The following is a 21,861-nucleotide window of genomic DNA, read 5'->3' as shown; positions in this document are numbered from 1 at the left end:
CTTTTTCCTCACAAAATTGACATTTTGCTCATATAAAGTGATGTTTTCATCACAAATGCAACTTTTTCCTCCCAAAATTGTACCTTTTCTTCAAAAGAATGAACTTTTCCCTCACAAATAGTGACTTTTTCATACGGAAAGGGAACTTTTTCCTCCCAGAAGTGACTTTTTCCTCACAAAAGGGACGTGTTCTTCACAAAAAGGGACTTCTTCCCCACAAGAGTGAGTTTTTCCTCAGAAAAAGGAACTTTTTCTTCAAAAAAAAGAACTTTTCCATCACAAAAAGTGACTTTTTTCCTCACGAGTGAGTTTTTTCATCACAAAAAGGACGTGTTCTTCACAAAAAGGGACTTCTTCCCCACAAGAGTGAGTTTTTCCTCAGAAAAAGGAACTTTTTCTTCAAAAAAAAAAGAACTTTTCCCTCACAAAAAGTGGCTTTTTTTCCTCACGAGTGAGTTTTTTTCCTCACAAAAAGGAACTTTCCCCTCAGAAAAAGGAATCTTTTCCCCACAAAAAGTGCCTTTTCCTCACCAAAAGCGACTTTTCCCTCACCAAAACTGACTTTTTCCTCACGAGAAGAACTTTTTCCTCGCAAAACCCCACTTTTCCCTAACTTTTTAGCGACTTTCCCCCTCACAAATCGCGTCTCTTACCCTCCGCAGCGCTTCCCCCGCGGTCCCTCCCTCAGCCCGCCCCGGCGGGGGGCGCGGGCCGGGCCGGGCCGCGGGCGGCGGCGGCGGCGGAGGAGGAGGAGGCGGAGGAGGAGCAGCGGGGCCGCTCCGCTCGCTCCCGGCGAGCCCAACAAAGGCGACGGGGCCATGGCGGGCCCCTCGCCCCGCTCCGAGCCGCCCTAAGCCCGCCGAGCACCGCCGCGATGTGGCCGGGCCGCGGCGGGAGGCGCTGGGCGCTGGCGCTGGCCTTGGCGCTGGCCCTGGGCGGCCGCTGCCCCGCCGCCCACAACGCCTCGGCCGGGCCCCCGCGCTGCCGCCGCCCCGCGCCCTGCGAGCGGCTCCGCTTCGGCGCCTGCCTGGGCTCGGCGCTGCCCTACGCCGCCACCTCCACGCTGCTGGCCACCGACTCCGCCTCGCAGGAGGAGGCGCACGGGAAGCTGCTGCTCTGGTCCGGTACGGACGGGACGGCACCGGGAGAGGGGCGAGTGCGGGAGAGGCCCGGGATGGGGCTGGAGGGGGATGGGGGAGCCGTGAAGGGAGGCGCGGGGTGGGGGGGGGTGGGATGTGGAGGGGGAGGTTGGGTGTAGTGTGGAGAGGGTGGGATATTGGGGGGCTGGGGATGGGTACGGTGTAGAAAAGTGGATAGAGAGGGAGTGGGGGTGAGTACAGTGTAGAAAAGTGGATAGAGGGGGAGTGGGGATGGGTACAGTGTAGAAAAGTGGATAGAGGGGGAGTGGGGATGGGTACAGTGTAGAAAAGTGGATAGAGGGGGAGTGGGGATGGGTACAGTGTAGAAAAGTGGATAGAGGGGGAGTGGGGATGAGTACAGTATAGAAAAGTGGATAGAGGGGGAGTGGGGATGGGTACAGTGTAGAAAAGTGGATAGAGGGGGAGTGGGGATGGGTACAGTGTAGAAAAGTGGATTGAGGGGGAGTGGGGATGGGTACAGTATAGAAAAGTGGATAGCAGGGGAGTGGGGATGAGTACAGTATAGAAAACTGTAGAGCAAGGGAGTGGGGATGGGTACAGTATAGAAAAGTGGATGGCAGGGGAGTGGGGATGGGTACAGTATAGAAAAGTGGACATCAGGGGAGTGGGGATGGGTACAGTGTAGAAAAGTGTGTAGAGGGGGACTGGGGGTGAGTACAGTATAGAAAACTGTAGAGCAAGGGAGTGGGGATGGGTACAGTGTAGAAAAGTGGATAGAGGGGGAGTGGGGATGGGTACAGTGTAGAAAAGTGGATAGAGGGGGAGTGGGGATGGGTACAGTGTAGAAAAGTGGATGGCAGAGGAGTGGGGATGGGTACAGTGTAGAAAAGTGGATGGCAGGGGAGTGGGGATGGGTACAGCGTAGAAAAGTGGATAGAGGGGGAGTGGGGATGAGTACAGTATAGAAAAGTGGATAGAGGGGGAGTGGGGATGGGTACAGTATAGAAAAGTGGATAGCAGGGGAGTGGGGATGGGTACAGTATAGAAAAGTGGATAGAGGGGGAGTGGGGATGGGTACAGTATAGAAAAGTGGACAGCAGGGGAGTGGGGATGGGTACAGTGTAGAAAAGTGTGTAGAGGGAGACTGGGGGTGAGTACAGTATAGAAAACTGTAGAGCAAGGGAGTGGGGATGGGTACAGTGTAGAAAAGTGGATAGAGGGGGAGTGGGGATGGGTACAGTATAGAAAAGTGGATAGAGGGGGAGTGGGGATGGGTACAGTGTAGAAAAGTGGATAGAGGGGGAGTGGGGATGGGTACAGTGTAGAAAAGTGGATAGCAGGGGGAGTGGGGGTGAGTACAGTGTAGAAAAGTGGATAGAGGGGGAGTGGGGATGGGTACAGTGTAGAAAAGTGGATAGAGGGGGAGTGGGGATGGGTACAGTGTAGAAAAGTGGATAGCAGGGGGAGTGGGGGTGAGTACAGTGTAGAAAAGTGGATAGAGGGGGAGTGGGGATGGGTACAGTGTAGAAAAGTGGATAGAGGGGGAGTGGGGATGGGTACAGTATAGAAAAGTGGATAGAGGGGGAGTGGGGATGGGTACAGTATAGAAAAGTGGATAGAGGGGGAGTGGGGATGAGTACAGTATAGAAAAGTGGATAGAGGGGGAGTGGGGATGAGTACAGTATAGAAAAGTGGATAGAGGGGGAGTGGGGATGGGTACAGTGTAGAAAAGTGGATAGAGGGGGAGTGGGGATGGGTACAGTATAGAAAAGTGGATAGAGGGGGAGTGGGGATGAGTACAGTATAGAAAAGTGGATAGAGGGGGAGTGGGGATGAGTACAGTATAGAAAAGTGGATAGAGGGGGAGTGGGGATGGGTACAGTATAGAAAAGTGGATAGAGGGGGAGTGGGGATGGGTACAGTGTAGAAAAGTGGATAGAGGGGGAGTGGGGATGGGTACAGTATAGAAAAGTGGATAGAGGGGGAGTGGGGATGGGTACAGTGTAGAAAAGTGGATAGAGGGGGAGTGGGGATGGGTACAGTGTAGAAAAGTGGATAGAGGGGGAGTGGGGATGGGTACAGTGTAGAAAAGTGGATAGAGGGGGAGTGGGGATGGGTACAGTGTAGAAAAGTGGATAGAGGGGGAGTGGGGATGGGTACAGTATAGAAAAGTGGATAGAGGGGGAGTGGGGATGGGTACAGTGTAGAAAAGTGGATAGAGGGGGAGTGGGGATGGGTAAGGTATAGAAAACTGTATAGAGGGGGGCTGGGCATGGGTACAGTATGGAAACCTCTGTAGCAGGGGACGGGATGGTTTCATGTAGAGGGGAGCAGTGTAGCGGGAGGTAGGGGATGGCTACAGTACAGATATTTGCATGGCAGGAGTCTGGGGATGGGGGCAGTATAGAAAATGGTTTATTGGGGGCTGGGGATGGGTACACACAGAAAATGGTTTATTGGGGGAATGGGGATGGGTACATATAGAAAATGGTTTATCAGGGGCTGGGGGTGGGCACAGTGTGGAGAAGAGCAGTACAGGGGATACAGTACAGAGGGGAGCAGTACAGCAGGGACGGGGGCTGAGCCCCTATGGCAGGGGCTCTGTCCAGCCCCGCTGATGGGCACGGTGCCCCCGAGGCCCTACAGAGGGGTCCCAGCGCTGTGTGGGTGCTGTGGGGGCACAGCAGGAGCTGGCCGTGCCCGGGGTGGTGACGGCGCTGTCCCCTTCCCGCAGGCCTGCGCAACGCCCCGCGCTGCTGGGACGTCATCCAGCCCCTGCTCTGCGCCGTGTACATGCCCAAGTGCGAGGATGGGCAGGTGGAGCTGCCCAGCCAGACCCTGTGCCAGGCCACCCGGGCACCCTGCACCATCGTGGAGCGCGAGCGCGGCTGGCCCGACTTCCTCAAGTGCACCACCGACCGCTTCCCCGAGGGGTGCCCGGTACGGCGCGGGCACACGGGGATGGGAAGGGAGATTCCTTTCTGGAGGAGAAAAGGGTTGGTGTTGGTCAGTCTGGAGAAGAGAAGGATCCAGGGAGAGCTCAGAGCCCCTTGCAGGGCCTAAAGGGGCTCCAGGAGAGCTGCAGAGGGACTGGGGCCAAGGCATGGAGGGACAGGAGCCAGGGAATGGCTTCCCAGTGCCAGAGGGCAGGGCTGGATGGGAGATTGGCAATTGGGAATCGCTGGCTGGGAGGGTGGTGAGGCCCTGGCCCAGGGTGCCCAGAGCAGCTGGGGCTGCCCCTGGATCCCTGGCAGTGGCCAAGGCCAGGCTGGACATTGGGGCTGGAGCAGCCTGGCACAGTGGGAGGTGTCCCTGCCATGGCAGGGCTGGCACTGGAGGGGCTTTAAGGTCCTTTCCACACAAACCATTCCATGATTCCACAGTGACTATGAAACCCAACTGTCCCCTGCCCTCCATGGGGGACTGGTGTCCATCTTGGCCACGGGGGTGTCTCCTCTTCCTCCTCCTCCTCCTCCTCCTCCTCCTCCTCCTCTTCCTCTTCCTCCTCCTCCTCAGAGCCTCGTTTCCCCTCTGGCAGAATGAGGTCCAGAACATCAAGTTCAACAGCTCGGGGCAGTGCGAGGCGCCGCTGGTGAGGACAGACAACCCCAAGAGCTGGTACGAGGACGTGGAGGGCTGCGGCATCCAGTGCCAGAACCCGCTCTTCACCGAGAAGGAGCACCACGAGATGCACGTCTACATCGCCGCCTTCAGCTCCGTCACCATCTTCTGCACCTTCTTCACCCTGGTGAGACGCGGGGGAACATGGGGAGGTGTCCCCAAAAGGGGACCGGGCACTGAGCTGTCACATTCTCCACCCCCCAGGCCACGTTTGTTGCCGACTGGAGGAACTCCAACCGCTACCCCCGCCGTCATCCTGTTCTACGTCAACGCCTGCTTCTTCGTGGGCAGCATCGGCTGGCTGGCACAGTTCATGGACGGCGCCCGCAAAGAGATCGTGTGCCGGGCTGACGGCACCATGCGGCTCGGGGAGCCCACGTAGGTGTCACCTCCGTCCCCAGCCCACCACCAGAGCTGTCCCGGGCACCAAGGAGGGCTCTTGGAGGGTGAGACCCCCTTCCTCCTGCGCGTCCCCTCGGGGAGGTTGGTGACACGCTTGTCTCTGCAGCTCCAACGAGACGCTGTCCTGCGTCATCATCTTCGTCATCGTGTACTACTCGCTGATGTCGGGGGTCATCTGGTTTGTCATGCTCACCTATGCCTGGCACACGTCCTTCAAGGCGCTGGGCACCACCTACCAGCCGCTGCTGGGCAAGACCTCCTACTTCCACCTCATCACCTGGTCCATCCCCTTCGTGCTCACCGTGGCCATCCTGGCTGTGGCGCAGGTAACGTGGCCGCCGTCACGGCGCGATGTCTCAGGGCGACGCCCACACAGCCAGCTGACCCTGCTGTCCCTGTCCCTGCCAGGTGGACGGTGACTCCGTCAGTGGCATCTGCTTCGTGGGCTACAAGAACTACCGCTACCGAGCCGGCTTCGTGCTGGCGCCCATCGGGCTCGTGCTCATCGTGGGGGGCTATTTCCTCATCCGAGGTAGGTGTGGGCTCTGGGAAGGGGTGGGGTCGCCGTGGGTGTCCCCACACCCTGACCCCCTCCTCCTCCACCACAGGGGTCATGACGCTCTTCTCCATCAAGAGCAACCACCCCGGGCTGCTGAGCGAGAAGGCGGCCAGCAAGATCAACGAGACCATGCTGCGCCTGGGTGAGGGCTCCCCCAGCACTGTTCCCGAGGGAATTGGGGTGGGAATGGGGACATTTTGTCCCCTGAAGTCACCAGGGGTGGTGGCAGTGCGGGACAAAGCTGCAGTGGCGGTGGCACAGGCCCAGTGCAGCGTCTTTGTCTTGGTGTCACCGGGGGTTTGGCTGAAGCGGGGATGTCCCTCTTCTCTTCCAGGCATCTTCGGCTTCTTGGCCTTTGGCTTCGTCTTCATCACCTTTGGCTGCCACTTCTACGACTTCTTCAACCAGGCCGAGTGGGAGCGCAGCTTCCGGGAATACGTCCTGTGAGTGGGACGGGGACAGGGGTGGCACCCGGCACCCCGCACCGCAGCGGGGATGGCCCCGTGTCCTCCACCAGCGGTGCCACCGCATCGCCGCGGGGCCCTGGCCCTACAGCCACCGTCCCCCGTGCGTCCCCGCAGGTGCGAGGCCAACGTGACCATCGCCACGCAGACCAACAAACCCATCCCGGACTGCGAGATCAAGAACCGGCCGAGCCTCCTGGTGGAGAAGATCAACCTCTTCGCCATGTTCGGCACTGGCGTCTCCATGAGCACCTGGGTCTGGACCAAGGCCACCCTGCTCATCTGGAAGCGCACCTGGTGCAGGTGGGACCCCGAGGGTGTCACCCGAGCTCCCCTCCTGCCCCATCCAATGGGATTTTGGAGGACATTCCCCAGATGTTTGTCCCTCAGCTCAATGAGCTGTGGGCTCACAGCAGCTCAGGAATGGGGTGGCCTCTCCCATTTGTGGGACACCTCCATCCCCAGGGAACCCATTCCCCAGCATGGTGTGCCCATCCAGCACGGGAGGGGGAGATGGGGAGGGTCCCTGTGCCCCCAGCTGTGACACCTGTGCCCCTCCACGTTCCCTCTGTGCCCCTCCGTGTCCCCAGGCTGACGGGGCAGAGCGATGACCAACCCAAGAGGATCAAGAAGAGCAAGATGATCGCCAAGGCCTTCTCCAAGCGCAAGGAGCTGCTGCGTGACCCGGGCCAGGAGCTGTCCTTCAGCATGCACACCGTGTCCCACGACGGCCCCGTGGGTACGTGCCCGTGGCAGGGGATGTCCCCAGCAGCACCCTGGGGTCCCCACTGTCCCCCCCTTGACCGGACACCCCTGTCCCTGCAGCTGGTTTGGCGTTCGACATCAACGAGCCGTCGGCCGACGTGTCCTCGGCGTGGGCCCAGCACGTCACCAAGATGGTGGCCAGGAGAGGGGCTATCCTGCCCCAGGACATCTCCGTGACACCCGTGGCGACACCTGGCAAGTGCTTGGGGACCGTGCGGGGGATTTCTGGGGGATGAGCCGCGCTGGGGGTGTCGGGGCTGTGCGAGGAGGCAGAGTTGGGGGTGGTGGCCGGCACGGGCGGGGATGTGGCCACTCACAGCCACCTCACCCCGCGTCCCCCAGTGCCACCAGAGGAGAGAGCCAACCTGTGGGTGGTGGAGGCCGACGTGTCCCCGGAGCTGCAGAAGCGCAGCGGCCGCAAGAAGAAGCGGAGGAAGAAGAAGAAGGAGGTGAACCCCGACCCCGAGCGCTGCCTGGGGGGCTCCGCAGCCCTCGCCGCCCCCAGCGCCGTCCCTCGCCTGCCCCGCCTGCCCCCTCAGCCCTGCCTGGTGGCCTTTGCCCCCGATGTCCTGCCACCTGTCCAGCCCGATGCCACCTTCCCCGGGGGCCCGTGGGACGGGCGCCGCAGAGCCAACGTCTTGCACCTCATCAGCAACCCCTTCTGCCCTGAGAGCAGGGCCGCGGACGAGGAGAGCCCCGGCCCCGCTGCTGGGCGCTGGCAGCACAACGGGGGCCCCCTGTGGCCCCCCAACCCCGGCCCCCTGCCCCGCCCCGGGGGGCCCAGGACTCAGGGCCGCCGCGCAGGGCTGGCCCCCATCCACTCTCGGACCAACCTGGTGGACGCGGAGCTGCTGGATCCCGATTCGGACTTCTGATCCCACCGGGATGTGGGCAGGGGATGGGCTGAGACCCAAAGGCTCCTCCAGCAGCCTGCGAGGGGACACCAGAACCCACCTCATCCCACTGGGATCCGTCCCAAATATCCCACCAGCGTGGCCACGTCCGATTTCTCCCCTTGGAGGCCGCATCTGCATCAGCCAGACAGACTCGATGCCCTTCCCAGCCTGGCAAGGGTTTGGGATTCCCTCCAGCATCCCTGGGAGAAAGGAGCTGTCAGCGGAACAAGCCCCAGCTCCCACAGGGATTTAAGGACGAGGGGGACACTCGGGGACAGCGTAGATCAGGGTAGATTTTGGGGAGGTTTGCCCCACACCCCGGGGTGCTGACGACCCTGGCTCTGCCCCACCCACGGCTAGAGGTACGTAGAGCTCACACACACTTTGTGCCAATAGGGAATTTTTTCTTAAATTTCTGATTTTTTTTTTAATCTTTGTATCATGATGGGGACGTGATGCCAGGCACGGCCTCTGCTCGGGGTGAGCCCACAGGGGCAGCAGCAGCAGCAGCATCCTGGGGTGCTCCCCTATTTTGGGTTCACCCCAATCCCTTCAGAGATCCCAAAGTGCCTTCCAGCTCCCCAGAGAGCTGAGCCAGACCCAGATCGGGATCAGTGAGGTGCCAGCGCCACGGGAAATGGGAAGAGAATCGCCTCGGGCTGCGTGGGCACTCCCTGAGCGAAAAGAAATCCCCAAAAAACCTTCAAACCTCGGCGTGCTCGAGGTGAATCAGGGTCAGCAACCCCCAGGGCAAAGCTTTTTGTTATTTTTTTAGAAAAAAAAAAGAAGAAAATGAACTCGCAGCAAACCCAGCCGAGCCCTGAGGCAGGAGGGCTCCAGTCCCTGCTGGTGTTTGATGTGCCCATTACCCCTGTTTTTATTAAGTCCTGGCTTTTTTGGGTTTTTTTCTGCTATCCCAGCGACTTCCACGGGTTCTTTTTTGCTGTGTAAAGGAAAACCCTCCTGTATCAGTATTAAATTTACCGAGTTTTCATTCCCAGTGCTTTCTCTGGGCTCTTTGGGGGAGGGATCAATGTGGGAAAACACTGGGGGGAGCTTGTCCTTTCTCCTAAAACTCCTTCCTGCTTTAAAAACGGCTTTAAAACTGCTTGAAGCTGCTTTAAAGTGCTTCAAACTCCTTTAAAGCACCTTAAAAACTGCTTTAAAGTGCTCTGAACTCCCCTGCTCCACCTGTGGAATGCAGAAGGGAGGGTCTGGAAATGCCAGCGGGTGCTGTGGGGACACTTTTGGGACAACTGGACAGTTTTGGGGACAACTGGCCGCAAACTGGGAGCACTGGGCGGGCCCTTTGCCAGCAGGTGGCACCACGGGCTAAAATATCCCCCAAATCCTCGCCTGGGTGGCCCCAAATTTTGGGGGGGGACTGCCAGGTGAGGTCCCATCCGATGTTTCCCACAGCGCCGGTGCTTTTTTTTGGGGGAAAAACGCTGCTTTTGGGAAAAGATCCCTTCTTTATTTCGCTTGGGAGCCAGGCAGCTGCACGGTTTGGTTATCCTGAAAACCAGACCTTGACATTTGGGTGGAATTGGTCAGGGAAAATTGCATTTTTCCAGTGGTTTTTTTTAGGGCTGACCCTGCTCCGGAGTCAAAGCTGGGTTGTCTGGGATGAAACAAAATATTTCTCTTTATCTCCCCCTTTTTCTTTGTTTTTTTAGCCCTTCCCCCCCCCCCCCCCCCCCATATTTTCTTTTGTGGCTTTCTTAGTTAAAACCCAGTTCTAACGAAGCTACTCCTAAATAATTTGCAGTTTTGAAACAACAACAAAAAAGCGGAAATATTTAAATTTTGGAAGCAGCAGGAGATGGCCTGACAACATCATATTCCCTCCCCAAAAAAACCCCACCCCACCTTGATTTGGCACAGAGGGACAACATTTTTAAGGAAGGAAACACCCCCAATTTGCCAAAATCCAGCGGATTTTCCTGCCTGGATCTCAAATATCCTTAGGGAAAAGCTCCAACATTCCCGTGGGAGGTGCAGGAGAGCAAAGCACTGAGGGTCACACATCTCCCAACACCTCCAGAGCTTTCACCAGGGAAAACCAGGGAGATTTCAAGAAATCTGATTAATATTCCCTGTGGATCCACTTATTCCCTATGGATCCACTTATTCCCTACGGATTCACTTACCGCTCCTCCCCAGGGAGCAATGTTGGCATTTTCCATCCAGCTGGTGGAATTAAAAGGATGAAATCTCCGGATAGTGAAGGCAGGTCACGGGGATGCTGCCAGGAGGAATTGATGGCTGCAGAAAAATGGGATTGCTGGAATCAAATGGCCAAAAATCAGCCCAAAATCACCCCAAAAAGCCCCCAAAAATCATCCAAAAGTCCTATCAGTGGGCCAGAGGAGCAATTGGAAGGGATTATGTTATAGGGTGGTATCGATTTCCAGTTTGGAATTCTATATCCTGGAAAAATGACAACTTTCTGGTGGCTTCCAGGCGAGTGCCAGAGCCTTAAAGAACTGAAAAACTTCCATAAATCTGGGGTTTTTCCCTATTTCCTTCATGCCTGGAAGGGCTGGAGAGGAGCCGAAACCATTCCAGTTACCAGCAGCTGGTTTTAACTGGGATCAGGGAAGCAGAGGATCCACACGGAGCAGTCCTGGTGCCCATCACACACCTGGCTCTGGCTCCATTTCCAGCAGATTTTTGGGCTGGATATCCCAGGAATGGGCAAAATCTAGGCTGGGAAGGTGGTCAGGGCTGCAGCTGGATGGAGGATTCCAGGGAATGTGGGAATCCAAGGGGTGGGATGGCTCGGCCACGCCAGATTTCGTGGCTGCTGCGGTGGAGAAAAACCCGAAAAAATCCTGGGGTTCCTTCTTTGTGTGGGATCAAGGCGTGGGTGCCCACCTGGGAACTCATCCCTGTGCCCACCTGGGATTTCATCCCTCCTTCCCCCTCTGGTTAGCAATGCCAGGCAATCCCAGAATCATTTCGTTTTCTGGAAAAGCCCTCCAGGATCAGCTTGTGCTGATCCATCCCCACCTTGTCACCAGGAATTCCTCAGACGCCTCCAGGGATGGCGACTCCAAACCTCCCTGGGCAGTTCCAAGGCCTGAGCGCCTTTTCCATGAGGAAATTCCTGCCGATGTCCAAGCTGAGCCTCTCCTGCACAGCCTGAGGCCGTTTCTTGTCCTGAAAGTCGAGCCACATCCGACATGGAGCCTGAGCCTGCTCTTCCCTCCCCTTTGGGCCACAATTTGCTCCAGTTTGGGGATAATTCGCCTCTGCTCCACGCCCCTGGCTCCAGCTTGGTTCCACCACGCATGGATGGAGTGTCCATCCCCATTCAGCCGGGAATGAGGGATTTCCACGCCAGCTGGGACAGAAAACAGCCTGAAAACCGCAGCTTTTCACTCCTTTCCTGCCTCAATTTTGTTTGTGGTCGTGATCAGTGGGAGAAACCGAACTCTGCTGTGGATCTACGGCTCTCAGAGAAAGAAACTTTGCTTTGCCAAGGCTGCTTTCTCCCAAACTTCCAAGGAAAAGTGTCAGGGAGCGAGGGAAGGAGCCAGCCCCAACCTGCCTCGCTCTCACAGAGCCCCGATTGTTGGAGCCTCTCTCAGCCCTCTCTCCCAAACAGCCTCTCCCTTCCTCTCCCGATATCCGTTGTTTTCCCAGATAAATCTCCAGGCACAGCCCGGCACATGGATCCCTGGGAGCTGGGATAATCTCTCCGTGCCACCCTGTGATTGATGTCCAGTTAGCACTGGAGTTCTGGGGGTTTTTCCCAGAAAAACAGGACGTTTTGCCTAGGAAAGCGAAATGATTCCCTATGGATACACATATTCCCTATGGATTCACTTAACCACTCACCCCAGGGGAGGAAGGTTGGCATTGGCCATCCATCTGGTGGCATGAAATGGATGAAATCCATCCTGGCCATCCCTGCCAGTGTCCCGATTTCAGGAGTCGCCTCTACGAGGTGAGGAAGGTCCCACACTGAGCCAGGTGAGCTCAAAGGACCGAACTCAGGGCGGGATTTTGCCTCGGTCAAGGGCGTGCAAAACAACCTGGGAACTTTTTGTGGGATCTGTGGGATCTGTGGCACCAGGAAATGATAAATTCCGGAGGATTTCCCCCATCTCCAGGTTGGCACAAGTTCCTCTGCTGAGGAGAAGAGGATCAGGGTCAGGATTTAGCCTCGGTCAAGGGTGTGCAAAACAACCTGACGGGGTTTTGTGGGGTCTGATGATAAATTCTGGAGGATTTCTCCATCTCCAGGTTGGCACAAGCTCCTCTCCTCAGCAGGAAAGGATCAGGGTCAGGATTTTGCCTCGGTCAAGGGCGTGCAAAACAACCTGGGATCTTTTTTGTGGGATCTGTGGGATCTGTGGCACCAGGAAATGATAAATCCCAGAGGATTTCTGCCATCTCCAGGCCTGCACAAGCTCCTCTGCTGAGGAGAGGAGGATCAGGGTCAGGATTTAGCCTCGGTCAAAACAACCTGGTGGTTTTTTTGTGGGATCTGTGGCACTGGGAGATGATAAATTCTGGAGGATTTCTGCATCTCCAGGTTGGCACAAGCTCCTCTCCTCAGCAGGAAAGGATCAGGGTCAGGATTTAGCCTTGGTCAAGGGTGTGCAAAACAACCTGGTGGTTTTTTGTGGATCTGTGGGATCTGTGGCACCGGGGAAATGATAAATCCCAGAGGATTTCTGCCATCTCCAGGCCTGCACAAGCTCCTCTGCTGAGGAGAAGAGGATAAGGGTTGGGATTTAGCCTCGGTCAAAACAACCTGGTGGGTTTTTTGTGGGATCTGTGGCACTGGGAGATGATAAATTCTGGAGGATTTCTGCATCTCCAGGTTGGCACAAGTTCCTCTCCTCAGCAGGAAAGGATCAGGGTCAGGATTTTGCCTTGGTCAAGGGCGTGCAAAGCACCCTGATGGGGTTTTTGTGGGATCTGTGGGATCTGTGGCACCAGGAAATGATAAATTCTGGAGGATTTCCCCCATCTCCAGGCCTGCACAAGCTCCTCTGCTGAGGAGAAGAGGATCAGGGTCAGGATTTAGCCTCGGTCAAGGGTGTGCAAACAACCTGACGGGGTTTTGTGGGGTCTGATGATAGATCCCGGAGGATTCTCCGCTCCAGGGCAGCACAAGCTCCTCTGCTGAGGAGAAGAGGATCAGGGTCGGGATTTTGCCTTGGTCAAAGCACCCTAGTGGGTTTTTTGTGGGATTCGTGGGATCTGTGGCACCAGGAGATGATAAATCCCAGAGGATTTCTGCATCTCCAGGTTGGCACAAGCTCCTCTCCTCAGCAGGAAAGGATCAGGGTCAGGATTTTGCCTCGGTCAAGGGCGTGCAAAAGAACCTGGGATCTTTTTGTGGGATCTGTGGGATCTGTGGCACCAGGAAATGATAAATCCTGGAGGATTTCTCCGCTCCAGGGCAGCACAAGCTCCTCTGCTGAGGAGAAGAGGATAAGGGTTGGGATTTAGCCTCGGTCAAAACAACCCTGGTGGTTTTTTTGTGGGATCTCTGGCACCAGGAGACGATAAATTCTGGAGGATTTCTCCATCTCCAGGTTGGCACAAGCTCCTCTCCTCAGCAGGAAAGGATCAGGGTCAGGATTTAGCCTTGGTCAAGGGTGTGCAAAACAACCTGGGATCTTTTTGTGGGGTCTGATGATAAATTCCAGAGGATTTCCCCCATCTCCAGGTTGGCACAAGCTCCTCTGCTGAGGAGAAGAGGATAAGGGTTGGGATTTAGCCTTGGTCAAAACAACCTGGTGGTTTTTTTGTGGGATCTGTGGGATCTGTGGCACCGGGAGACGACAAATCCTGGAGGATTTCTCCGTCTCCAGGCCTGCACAAGCTCCTCTGCTGAGATGATGATCAGGGTCAGGATTTTGCCTTGGTCAAGGGCGTGCAAAAGAACCTGGGATCTTTTTTGTGGGATCTGTGGGATCTGTGGCACCGGGAAATGATAAATTCTGGAGGATTTCCCCCATCTCCAGGTTGGCACAAGCTCCTCTGCTGAGGAGAAGAGGATCAGGGTCAGGATTTTGCCTTGGTCAAGGGCGTGCAAAGCACCCTGATGGGGTTTTTGTGGGATCTGTGGGATCTGTGCACCGGGAAATGATAAATCCCAGAGGATTTCTGCCATCTCCAGGCCTGCACAAGCTCCTCTGCTGAGGAGAGGAGGATCAGGGTCAGGATTTTGCCTTGGTCAAAACAACCTGGTGGGGTTTTTGTGGATCTGTGGGATCTGTGGCACCGGGAAATGATAAATCCTGGAGGATTTCTTCATCTCCAGGCCTGCACAAGCTCCTCTCCTGAGGAGATGATGATCAGGGTCAGGATTTTGCCTTGGTTAAGGGTGTGCAAAACAACCTGGGATCTTTTGTGGATCTGTGGCACCAGGAAATGATAAATCCCCGGAGGATTTCTCCATCTCCAGGTCTACACAAGCTCCTCTCCTCAGCAGAACCGCGGCGCCTGCTCTCGCAGCGCCATGGAAGGGGAGGGACATCGCTCCAGCTTCAGAGCCCTCCCCCGGCGGCTTTCAAAGAGTTCGCTTCTCAGAGGCCCCTCCTGAGCCTGGAATCCTCCCGAGAGGGAGTTTTGTGATCCGGAGAGAGGCAGGAACGTGCGGCCGAGTCAGACCCTGGTTTTGCTTCAGTAGGAAACAGCTTGAGCTCAGTGAGAACTGTCCTCATCGCATCCCGGGCACACAGGGATGCGCTGCTTTTCCTTTAACTCCAATCCCCCTCTGGAATTCCTGCCCCTCTCCGATGACTCGCAGCCAGCCCTTTCTTCCCTGAAATCCTCCTTCAGCCTCCCAGGTTTGCTGCTCCGCTGCTTCCATCGCTTTTCTCCCTCCTGATTTTTGGGGAGGTCCCTCCCCTCTCCCTCAGCTCATCCAAACACCGGGCCCACCCAGGGCTTGAGAATTGGACACCTGAGGATTGGAATTGACACCTGAGAACTCAGAATTAATTAAGCTCTCACCAACCAACAGCTCCAAGTTCTTCTCCCAGGCTGCTCCCAATAAATACCAACAATCAAAGGATGGGTTAGCACATTCCCGAAGAACTGATTTAGAAAAGGTGGATCTCAGGGGCTTGTCCCTGTAGGCAGAGCTCTGTGGCCACCAGGCCCAGCAGGACAGCAAGTTCCAGGCTTTGGGATGACACGTTCCCCAGGCCGGGATGTTGTGGCTCCTCATTTTCATGGGTTTTCCTGGCACGCCGGGCCTTGGGGAGCTCCCTGGCACTGTGGGGACACCAAGTGCATGACTGAGTGAGTCCAGAGAAGGGGCAGTGGAGATGGGGAAGGGGCTGGAGCCCCAGGAGCGGCTGAGGGAGCTGGAAAGGGACTCAGCCTGGAGCAAAGGAGGCTCCGGGGGGACCTTGTGGCTCTGCACAAGTCCCTGACAGGAGGGGGCAGCCGGGGGGGTCGGGCTCTGCTGCCAGGGAACAGGGACAGGAGGAGAGGGAACGGCCTCAGGCTGGGCCAGGGCAGGCTCAGGGTGGGCAGCAGCAGGAATTTCCCCATGGAAAGGGAGCTCAGGCCTTGGCAGGGGCTGCCCAGGGAGGTTTGGAGTGCCCATCCCTGCAGGTGTCCAAGGAATTCCTTCCTGGACGTGGCACTCAGGGCTCTGGGCTGGGGACAAGGTGGGGATCGGGCACAACTGGGACTCGATCATCTTGGAGGTTTTTTCCAACCTTAGTGATTCTGCGATTCTGTGTCCGGCGGCTGAAACACGGAAAATTCACCAAAACGTGAAAAAAAGAACCCAACGCCTTCACGGGGTGGGCGGTCAGCCACCGCCGGCAGCCGCGCGCGGACTACAACTCCCGCCAACCCCCGCGCGGCGCCGCGAGGAGGCGGGGCGCGGTGTCGCGCCGCGGGGGATGACGGGAGCTGTAGTCGCGACGGGGCGGAGCGCGGGCGGGAGGACTGCGTATCCCGGCCTGCAGCGCGGCCGCCAGGGCGGCGGGGCGGGACGGCGCGGGGCGGGGCCGGCGGCCCTGAGGGAACCGCAGCCGGAGCCGGAGCAGTCGGCGGCGATGTCGGTGCAGGTGGCGGTGGCCGCGCCCGCCGTGGAGCTGAAGGAGCTCGGCGGCCCCATGGACAAGGCGGCGGGGCCGCCGTGCGACCCTGTGGGCGCTCACGCGCCAGGGCACGGCGTGGCGGCGGCCGCCTGCCCCGTGCCGGGCGCCGAGCGTGAGGCGGCCCCGGCCCCCTCCGCCGAGCGGCCTCCGGGGAGCGGCTGCCCCGGGCTGTCCTCGGCCGCCGGGCTGTCCTCGGCCGCCGCCAAGGTGCCGCAGGCTTCGGCCATGAAGAGGAGCGACCCGCACCACCCCCAGCACCGGCACCGCGACGGCGGCGAGAGCAGCGGCGCCGCGGCCGAGGGCGCTCGTGAGCCCCGACGGCACCGTCACCGAGGCGCCGCGCACCGTCAAGAAGGTAACGGGGGCCACACCGGGAACCCCCCCGGCCCCAGGGCTGTGCGGGACAGCGGCTCGGGGGAGCCGGCCCGGGGCTCGGGGCCGCGGCGCTGCCTCCGCCGGGCAGGGGCCGGCCCGCTGTGGGGTCCCCGGTGCGCGGGGGGTGTCCGGTGACCCCGCGGGGTGCCCCAGGGCCGTGGCTGCATTTTGGGGCCGTGGTCTGCCATGTCTGGGGTCTGTCTGCGCCACGTCCCCCCCCGTGTCTGCCCTGTGGGGTGACGCTGGGTGCGTTCACAGCGATTCCCGCACCCCCAGGTGTGGGGGTGCCTGCGGGAAACGCGGTACGTGAGCTCCAGGGTGTGTGTGGGTTCACATCAGGTTCACGCTCCCAGGGTTATCTTGGAAATATGGATAAGCAGCAGATAAAAATGTACCGGAGCCGCCGGTGAGTTGGCATGCGAGGCACGGCCAGGTGTGCCCGTACCTGGATGCGGGATGTCCCTGTGCCTTGGGGTGAGTCAGGGTGGGTTTTGGGGTGCCCCATCCGGCTGTGACCTTCCAGCTTCACCCCAGGAGCGTTTGGAGCTCTGTCCTCCTGGTGAATCCATCTGCGTGTCTGCAGCTCCTCAGGTGGATGCAGCCGTGGGCACGGACACTCCCTGGAGTAGGGGGTTGTGTGTGCTCTGCTGTGGATACATCCTCCGTGCGTGGATGGAGGGAAATGCACATTTTCCTGGTCTTTTTCGTGCCTGGCATCCTTCCCGTTGGAAAGCTCAGGAGGAGAGTTGTCCCCCGTGAAACTTTTGAGGGGTGTAGGAAAAGAGTGTCCTGTCCTAAGGGGAGCCTCCCATCTCATGAAACTTTGGGGTGAAGACTTCACCTCCCTACTCATGGACTTCCACCCTCTCTTGGGTTGCTCTAATATTTCCTCTCCCTTTGGAAGACCCAGGGTGAGGAATTTGTCTCCATAACCGTGATTCCTTAAACCATGGCTTCCCTGAAATTCCAGTTTCTCTTGGAAGGAGAGCACATCCCTGCAGGGCAAGGTCTGCCCGTGAGGAGAGTCTGGATCAAGGTTTCTTCATCCCCCTAAATTCCCTGCTGGGGGGTCAGCTCCTCGATAAAGGACATTTTTCCTCTAAGATCATGACTCCCATCCCCAGTGTCTGGAGCCCTCTCTGTCTGATATCCTAATCCCATCTCTGTTTTTAGAGACCCTCAGGGCACCATATTTCTCCTCAACTCTGCTCAGTACTTCTAAACTCTTTATCCCATCCCTCTCCGTTCGTTCCTGGGTTAAACCACAAGAAGGGATTTGTCCTTGCACTTCCTCTCCTGAATTCCATGGCGCTGAATTCCACTAAGCCTGGGAGGGAAGGGTGGGCTGGGCTGGGGTCGTTACCAGAACAGCTTCAAACCTGCGTTGCTCCCTGGGTGCCTCTAATCCCAGCAGCTGGTGCCTCGCAGGAGCAGAGCAAAGGATCCAGGAGAAAGCTGGAGTTCCACGTGAGGAGCAGCCCAGCTCCCAGCTGGCTCCTGGGAGGGGTTTCTTTGCGAGCTGCCGATCCGTCTGGTTGCTAAAGGCAGCGGGATGTGCTGCTGGAAGGGGATCTGGGAGCACAAACTGTTCCTTCTCCTCCTTTTCCCAGTGACTTCAGCGGGTTCCTGCCACTCAAACCAGGCTTTTGCATTTACCACATCTCCACATCCAGGCTCCTCTCCTCCTCAGGGAGCCGTGGTATTGGAAATAAACCAGATTTGGGAGCCATCAAATTGTCCCCGGGTCTGTGGCTGTAAAATTGAGCACGTGGAGCTGAAGCATCTGGTGAAAGGAGGTTTAGAACCAAAATAAGCAAGATGATTTTTTTTTTTTTTTTTTTTTTTACTCAGATCCACAGAACTTTGCTGAAACAGAGGTAAAAGTCTAATTAAAATGGTGAAATTTGTAGTGAAACTGATTCTAAACAGGTTTGGAAGAAAAAAAATCTCAGTAGCTTTTTATTGACTGGGTTATAGATTGTACAAATATATTTTCTTGAGGTTTTTTCCCTTTCCTTGAAATCTTAACACCCGTCCTTGAAACACCACACCACTAAATTGGATTTTGTAGTCCTGAGATAGAACCAGAGTTCCCAGAAAATTCCAGTGACTCTTTTCCTCTGATACCGCTCTCATTTGAAATCTTCTTCTCTGTCAGTTCAGTATTTTATTTATCTGTCTGCTTTTAGATGTTCTGATTTGTATTTTACCTTGGTAGGTATAAAATAGGAAGTAATAGATGGAGTAAAATTATATTTTTAGGTATATAAATACTTTTATTATTATTATTTTATATTTTTATATATATTTATATGCACACATAGATGGTGCTGGGTTTTTCTCAAAAAAGAAGATCCGATCTTGGGAAAAGACCCCTGGAATCCCGTTGTTGTTCCCTTTGGATTCTTGCTGGAAATGCTGTAATTCCTCATTCCTGAGGTGACACTGGACTTTTGAGGTGTGGGATAATGGTTCCAAACCTTCTCCTGACCCTCTCTCTTGCCCTCCTCCAGCTTCTCCCGTGGCAAACGGGATGAAATTCCCCCCTTTAGGTTGAGTGAATTTCCCGGTGGATGAACCTCTCCAGCGTGCGGGGTCGAGGAAGAGCTGGGAATGGAGTGGGCGATGGAAAAGCCTCTCCAGGAGCTGCCCTGGCTCAGCCGTGGGGTGGATTTGGGGTGAGTCAGGGGCGCGTGGGGAGCGAGGTGAAGCCAGGGGGGCTGAGTAACAGCTTCAGGTGTCCTGGGCTAAACTTAGCCGTGCACTGTGAGTCAGGGCCTGAGTCACCTGGGCTGGTTTTTGGGGTTTTAGTGGTGTTTTGATGAGGAGCTGATCGCTCATCAGCTCTGGGGGAGTGGTGGATGCTCGTGGTGTGTTAATTCTTAGAGCGTTCCCAGATCCAAGGGCTGAGAGTCACAGAACTTCTGGAAATCTGTTACTAGTGAGGGGGAGCTGTAATTAAGACTCCCAAGCTGATTAACTGGGTGATCTTAGCCTTGTCATGGCATACTCTGTGCCCCTTTCCTTCTGCTGAGAGAAGAGTCGTGGAATCACGGGATGGGATGGGGTAGGAGGGACCTTAAAGCCCGTCCAGTTCCAACCCTCTTCCACAAGAAAAACTTGGATTTAAACAGATTCAGGTCTTGGTTTATGGTTGTGAAGTGCTTGGCACCTGCACTCCACACTGGGAAGGTCTAAACGGCAGCCACTGGAGGTTTTATATTAAGCAAACACCAACCCCACAAAGCAAAAGGTGATATTTTCCCCCCCCCCCCCCCCCCCCCATCCCAGCAGAAAGCCAGCTGCCTGCCTCGGATTTCCAGCCGTGTTCTGCGCTTTTCCCATCGTTACAGCCGAGGTTTTGGGCTGGAAGGGATTGATTTGCTGGGGCTGTTGATTCATTTCGTGGCACGGTTTGCTCTTTGCAGACGCCTCCGCAGCGCCGGGGGCTGTGGGAAGAAGCGATGGCTTTTGTCACCGTGTCACCGTGCACCGCTAACGAGGTGCCACATCCTCCTGTCGTGTCCCTGCTCCGCTCTAACCCTCCTGAAACTCCTCACCGTGAATTCCCCGGTGCAGGGTTTTCATCCCAGAAATGCCTGGCTGCTCACTGGGCTGGCACATCACCTGACTGGGGAGCTGCCACGGGAGGTTTTGTTCTGCTCAGACTGTAAATGACTCTCATGTGGCTCCTCTAAACGATGCCTCTGACCTTGGTTCCCAGCAGATTTCACTGGGATGCGAGCCTCGCTTTCCCGTGTAAATTCCCCACCTTTGGTGGGGCACACGGATGGGGAGGATTTTTTGGCTCCGTTCAGGATTTTACATCCATGCGTGCGTTTCTCCTCTCTTTTTCCCTTCTAACCCCGAGCCGTCACTTCTGCCAGGTGATAAATGCTTCTCCCGGGGCTGACTTCCCGGAAATGCACGGAACGAGCGTGGCTGGAATGCTCTTTAGGAAAACCTTCTGGGGGGAGGCCGTGTTCTTTAATTTGGCGCGATAATCGCCGATGAATCCGGGTTAATTTTGGAAGGTGCCTGTGTGGAACGAGCGCACACAGATCAATCCATCAGCCTTTGGGGCTGCGGGGCGGGAAGGGAAGGTGAAGGGAGAGGGAAATAATGGCTGTGAAATGAGCTGGTGAGGGAACAGCAGCCGGGGAGAGCTGCAGGGAGCCTTGGAACTGGGAATGGCAAAGCTGCCCTTTGCCAGGGGGCTGTGGCACCGGAATCTGTTCCCGTGGCAGGTCAGAATCGCTGCAACACATCGAGATCTTTGTGTTGTGGCTCTCCTGGAGGGACAGAAAGCTGGTAGTTGAATTTCCAGGCAGTTAAAAGGCGTAGCTGGAGCTTTGGCCCTGAGTTGGGGTGTGAACAACAAGGCAGGGGAAGGAATTACAGCTCTGGGTGCTGACCGTTCAGGCTTTGCTTTTACCTCTGTCTGGTGAATTGTGAAGCCATGGGATTGACTGAAGTGCAGCAAGGAGGAGCTGGAGCTCAAAAGAAGGAAGGAGCCAGGGAGCTCAGGTGGAGCAGGAAGATTGCTCCATTTTGGTTAAATTAAGGAATGCTGCAAACTGAAGGAATGCAATTCTCAAGATGTTGAGCTGCCACGGTGGTAGGCTACGAAACCGAAACATTTTCTTCTCCAATATTTAGAATAAATGGATATTTAGGGCGAGTTTGTTTGGGGATGATCTTGAAGGTCTCCTCCAGCCCAAACCGTTCTGTGATTCAATGATTTATTTTCCATTTCAGTTTTGCTGTTTCAAAGCCAAAGGTCTAAGAGTAAAACCTCAGTCATGGGAGGGGAACCTCCTCCTCCTTGGGGTGGGATGGCTGATGTCCTCTCCTGTGGGGAGGGGAGCTGTGGGTCTCAAAATGGGAGCGATGGGTGGAAGAGAGACAGGCAGCCTGAGAATAAGGTCCAGCCTCGAAATAAAAATCCTGGAGGCTGTTTGTTTGAGTCCCAGCAGAAGTGTTAGACTCCAGGGCTTGGAATGAGCAGCAAACTGACTGGGAGGAAAAGAGGGAGTTAAGGCTAAAATAAGCTTTAAATATTTCTTGTGTGAAATCCTCCGTGCTCAGGTCTGCAGTTAAAGGCACTTCCAGCAAAAAAAAAAAAAAATCCCTCTGAAACGCCTCAATTTCAGCCTGGAGAAGGCATCAACCACTGAATTTCTTCCTTTGGTGCATCCAGAGGCTGCTGGTGTCAGCTCAGGGTGTTTCTTGATGGAAAGTTTGGAAATAGGAGCAGAAGGTGGGGAGCTTTCCAGCCGGGAGCAGCTGATGCAGGTGGCACCGGCACGGGGAGAAAATGGTTCGTATTTTTAGTTGCAGCATCAGCGCTGGCAGAATCAGCTGTTCCCAGCAACGTTCTGGGGCTTGAGGTGAGATATTGGGAGGAGGTAAAAAAGGAGGGAAGGTTTTAGGCAGCTCTGTTTGCTCCTTTTGGTGGTGCAGCTGTGAGGGACTCATTTCCAGAGGCAGAGGTGGTTGCGGGACCCAAAATTCAGTGTGTGTGTGTGTCCTGGATTAACCAGAGGCTTTGTGCAGTTAATCCCAGCTCCACAGGAGGGAAGAGGCCTGAGG

The 21,861-nt window shown here is 56.2% G+C and overlaps 2 protein-coding genes across 2 annotated transcripts in view; both read left to right on the top strand.

The window, feature by feature from the left end:
• The first annotated feature begins 744 nt into the window (after positions 1-744).
• Positions 745-8,807, top strand: SMO (smoothened, frizzled class receptor). Its single transcript, XM_048302103.1, is given in 13 exon segments — positions 745-1,124; positions 3,835-4,040; positions 4,639-4,848; positions 4,926-4,964; positions 4,966-5,099; positions 5,230-5,449; positions 5,532-5,655; positions 5,732-5,824; positions 6,017-6,125; positions 6,264-6,449; positions 6,737-6,885; positions 6,972-7,106; positions 7,254-8,807. Coding segments are annotated over 13 exon segments (2,388 nt in total). The 5' UTR covers positions 745-874; the 3' UTR covers positions 7,787-8,807.
• Positions 8,808-15,816: 7,009 nt separating this feature from the next.
• Positions 15,817-21,861, top strand: part of AHCYL2 (adenosylhomocysteinase like 2) — an 83,589-nt gene continuing 77,544 nt past the window's right edge. Inside the window, 2 exon segments of the mRNA XM_048300564.1 lie at positions 15,817-16,194; positions 16,196-16,249. Coding sequence (XP_048156521.1) covers positions 15,850-16,194; positions 16,196-16,249 — 399 coding nt within the window. The 5' untranslated portion in view covers positions 15,817-15,849.

Source organism: Corvus hawaiiensis, chromosome 4, assembly GCF_020740725.1.
Source record: "Corvus hawaiiensis isolate bCorHaw1 chromosome 4, bCorHaw1.pri.cur, whole genome shotgun sequence".
In the NCBI taxonomy this organism is placed as follows: Eukaryota; Metazoa; Chordata; class Aves; order Passeriformes; family Corvidae; genus Corvus; species Corvus hawaiiensis.
This window is presented reverse-complemented; position numbering and strand designations above follow the sequence as displayed.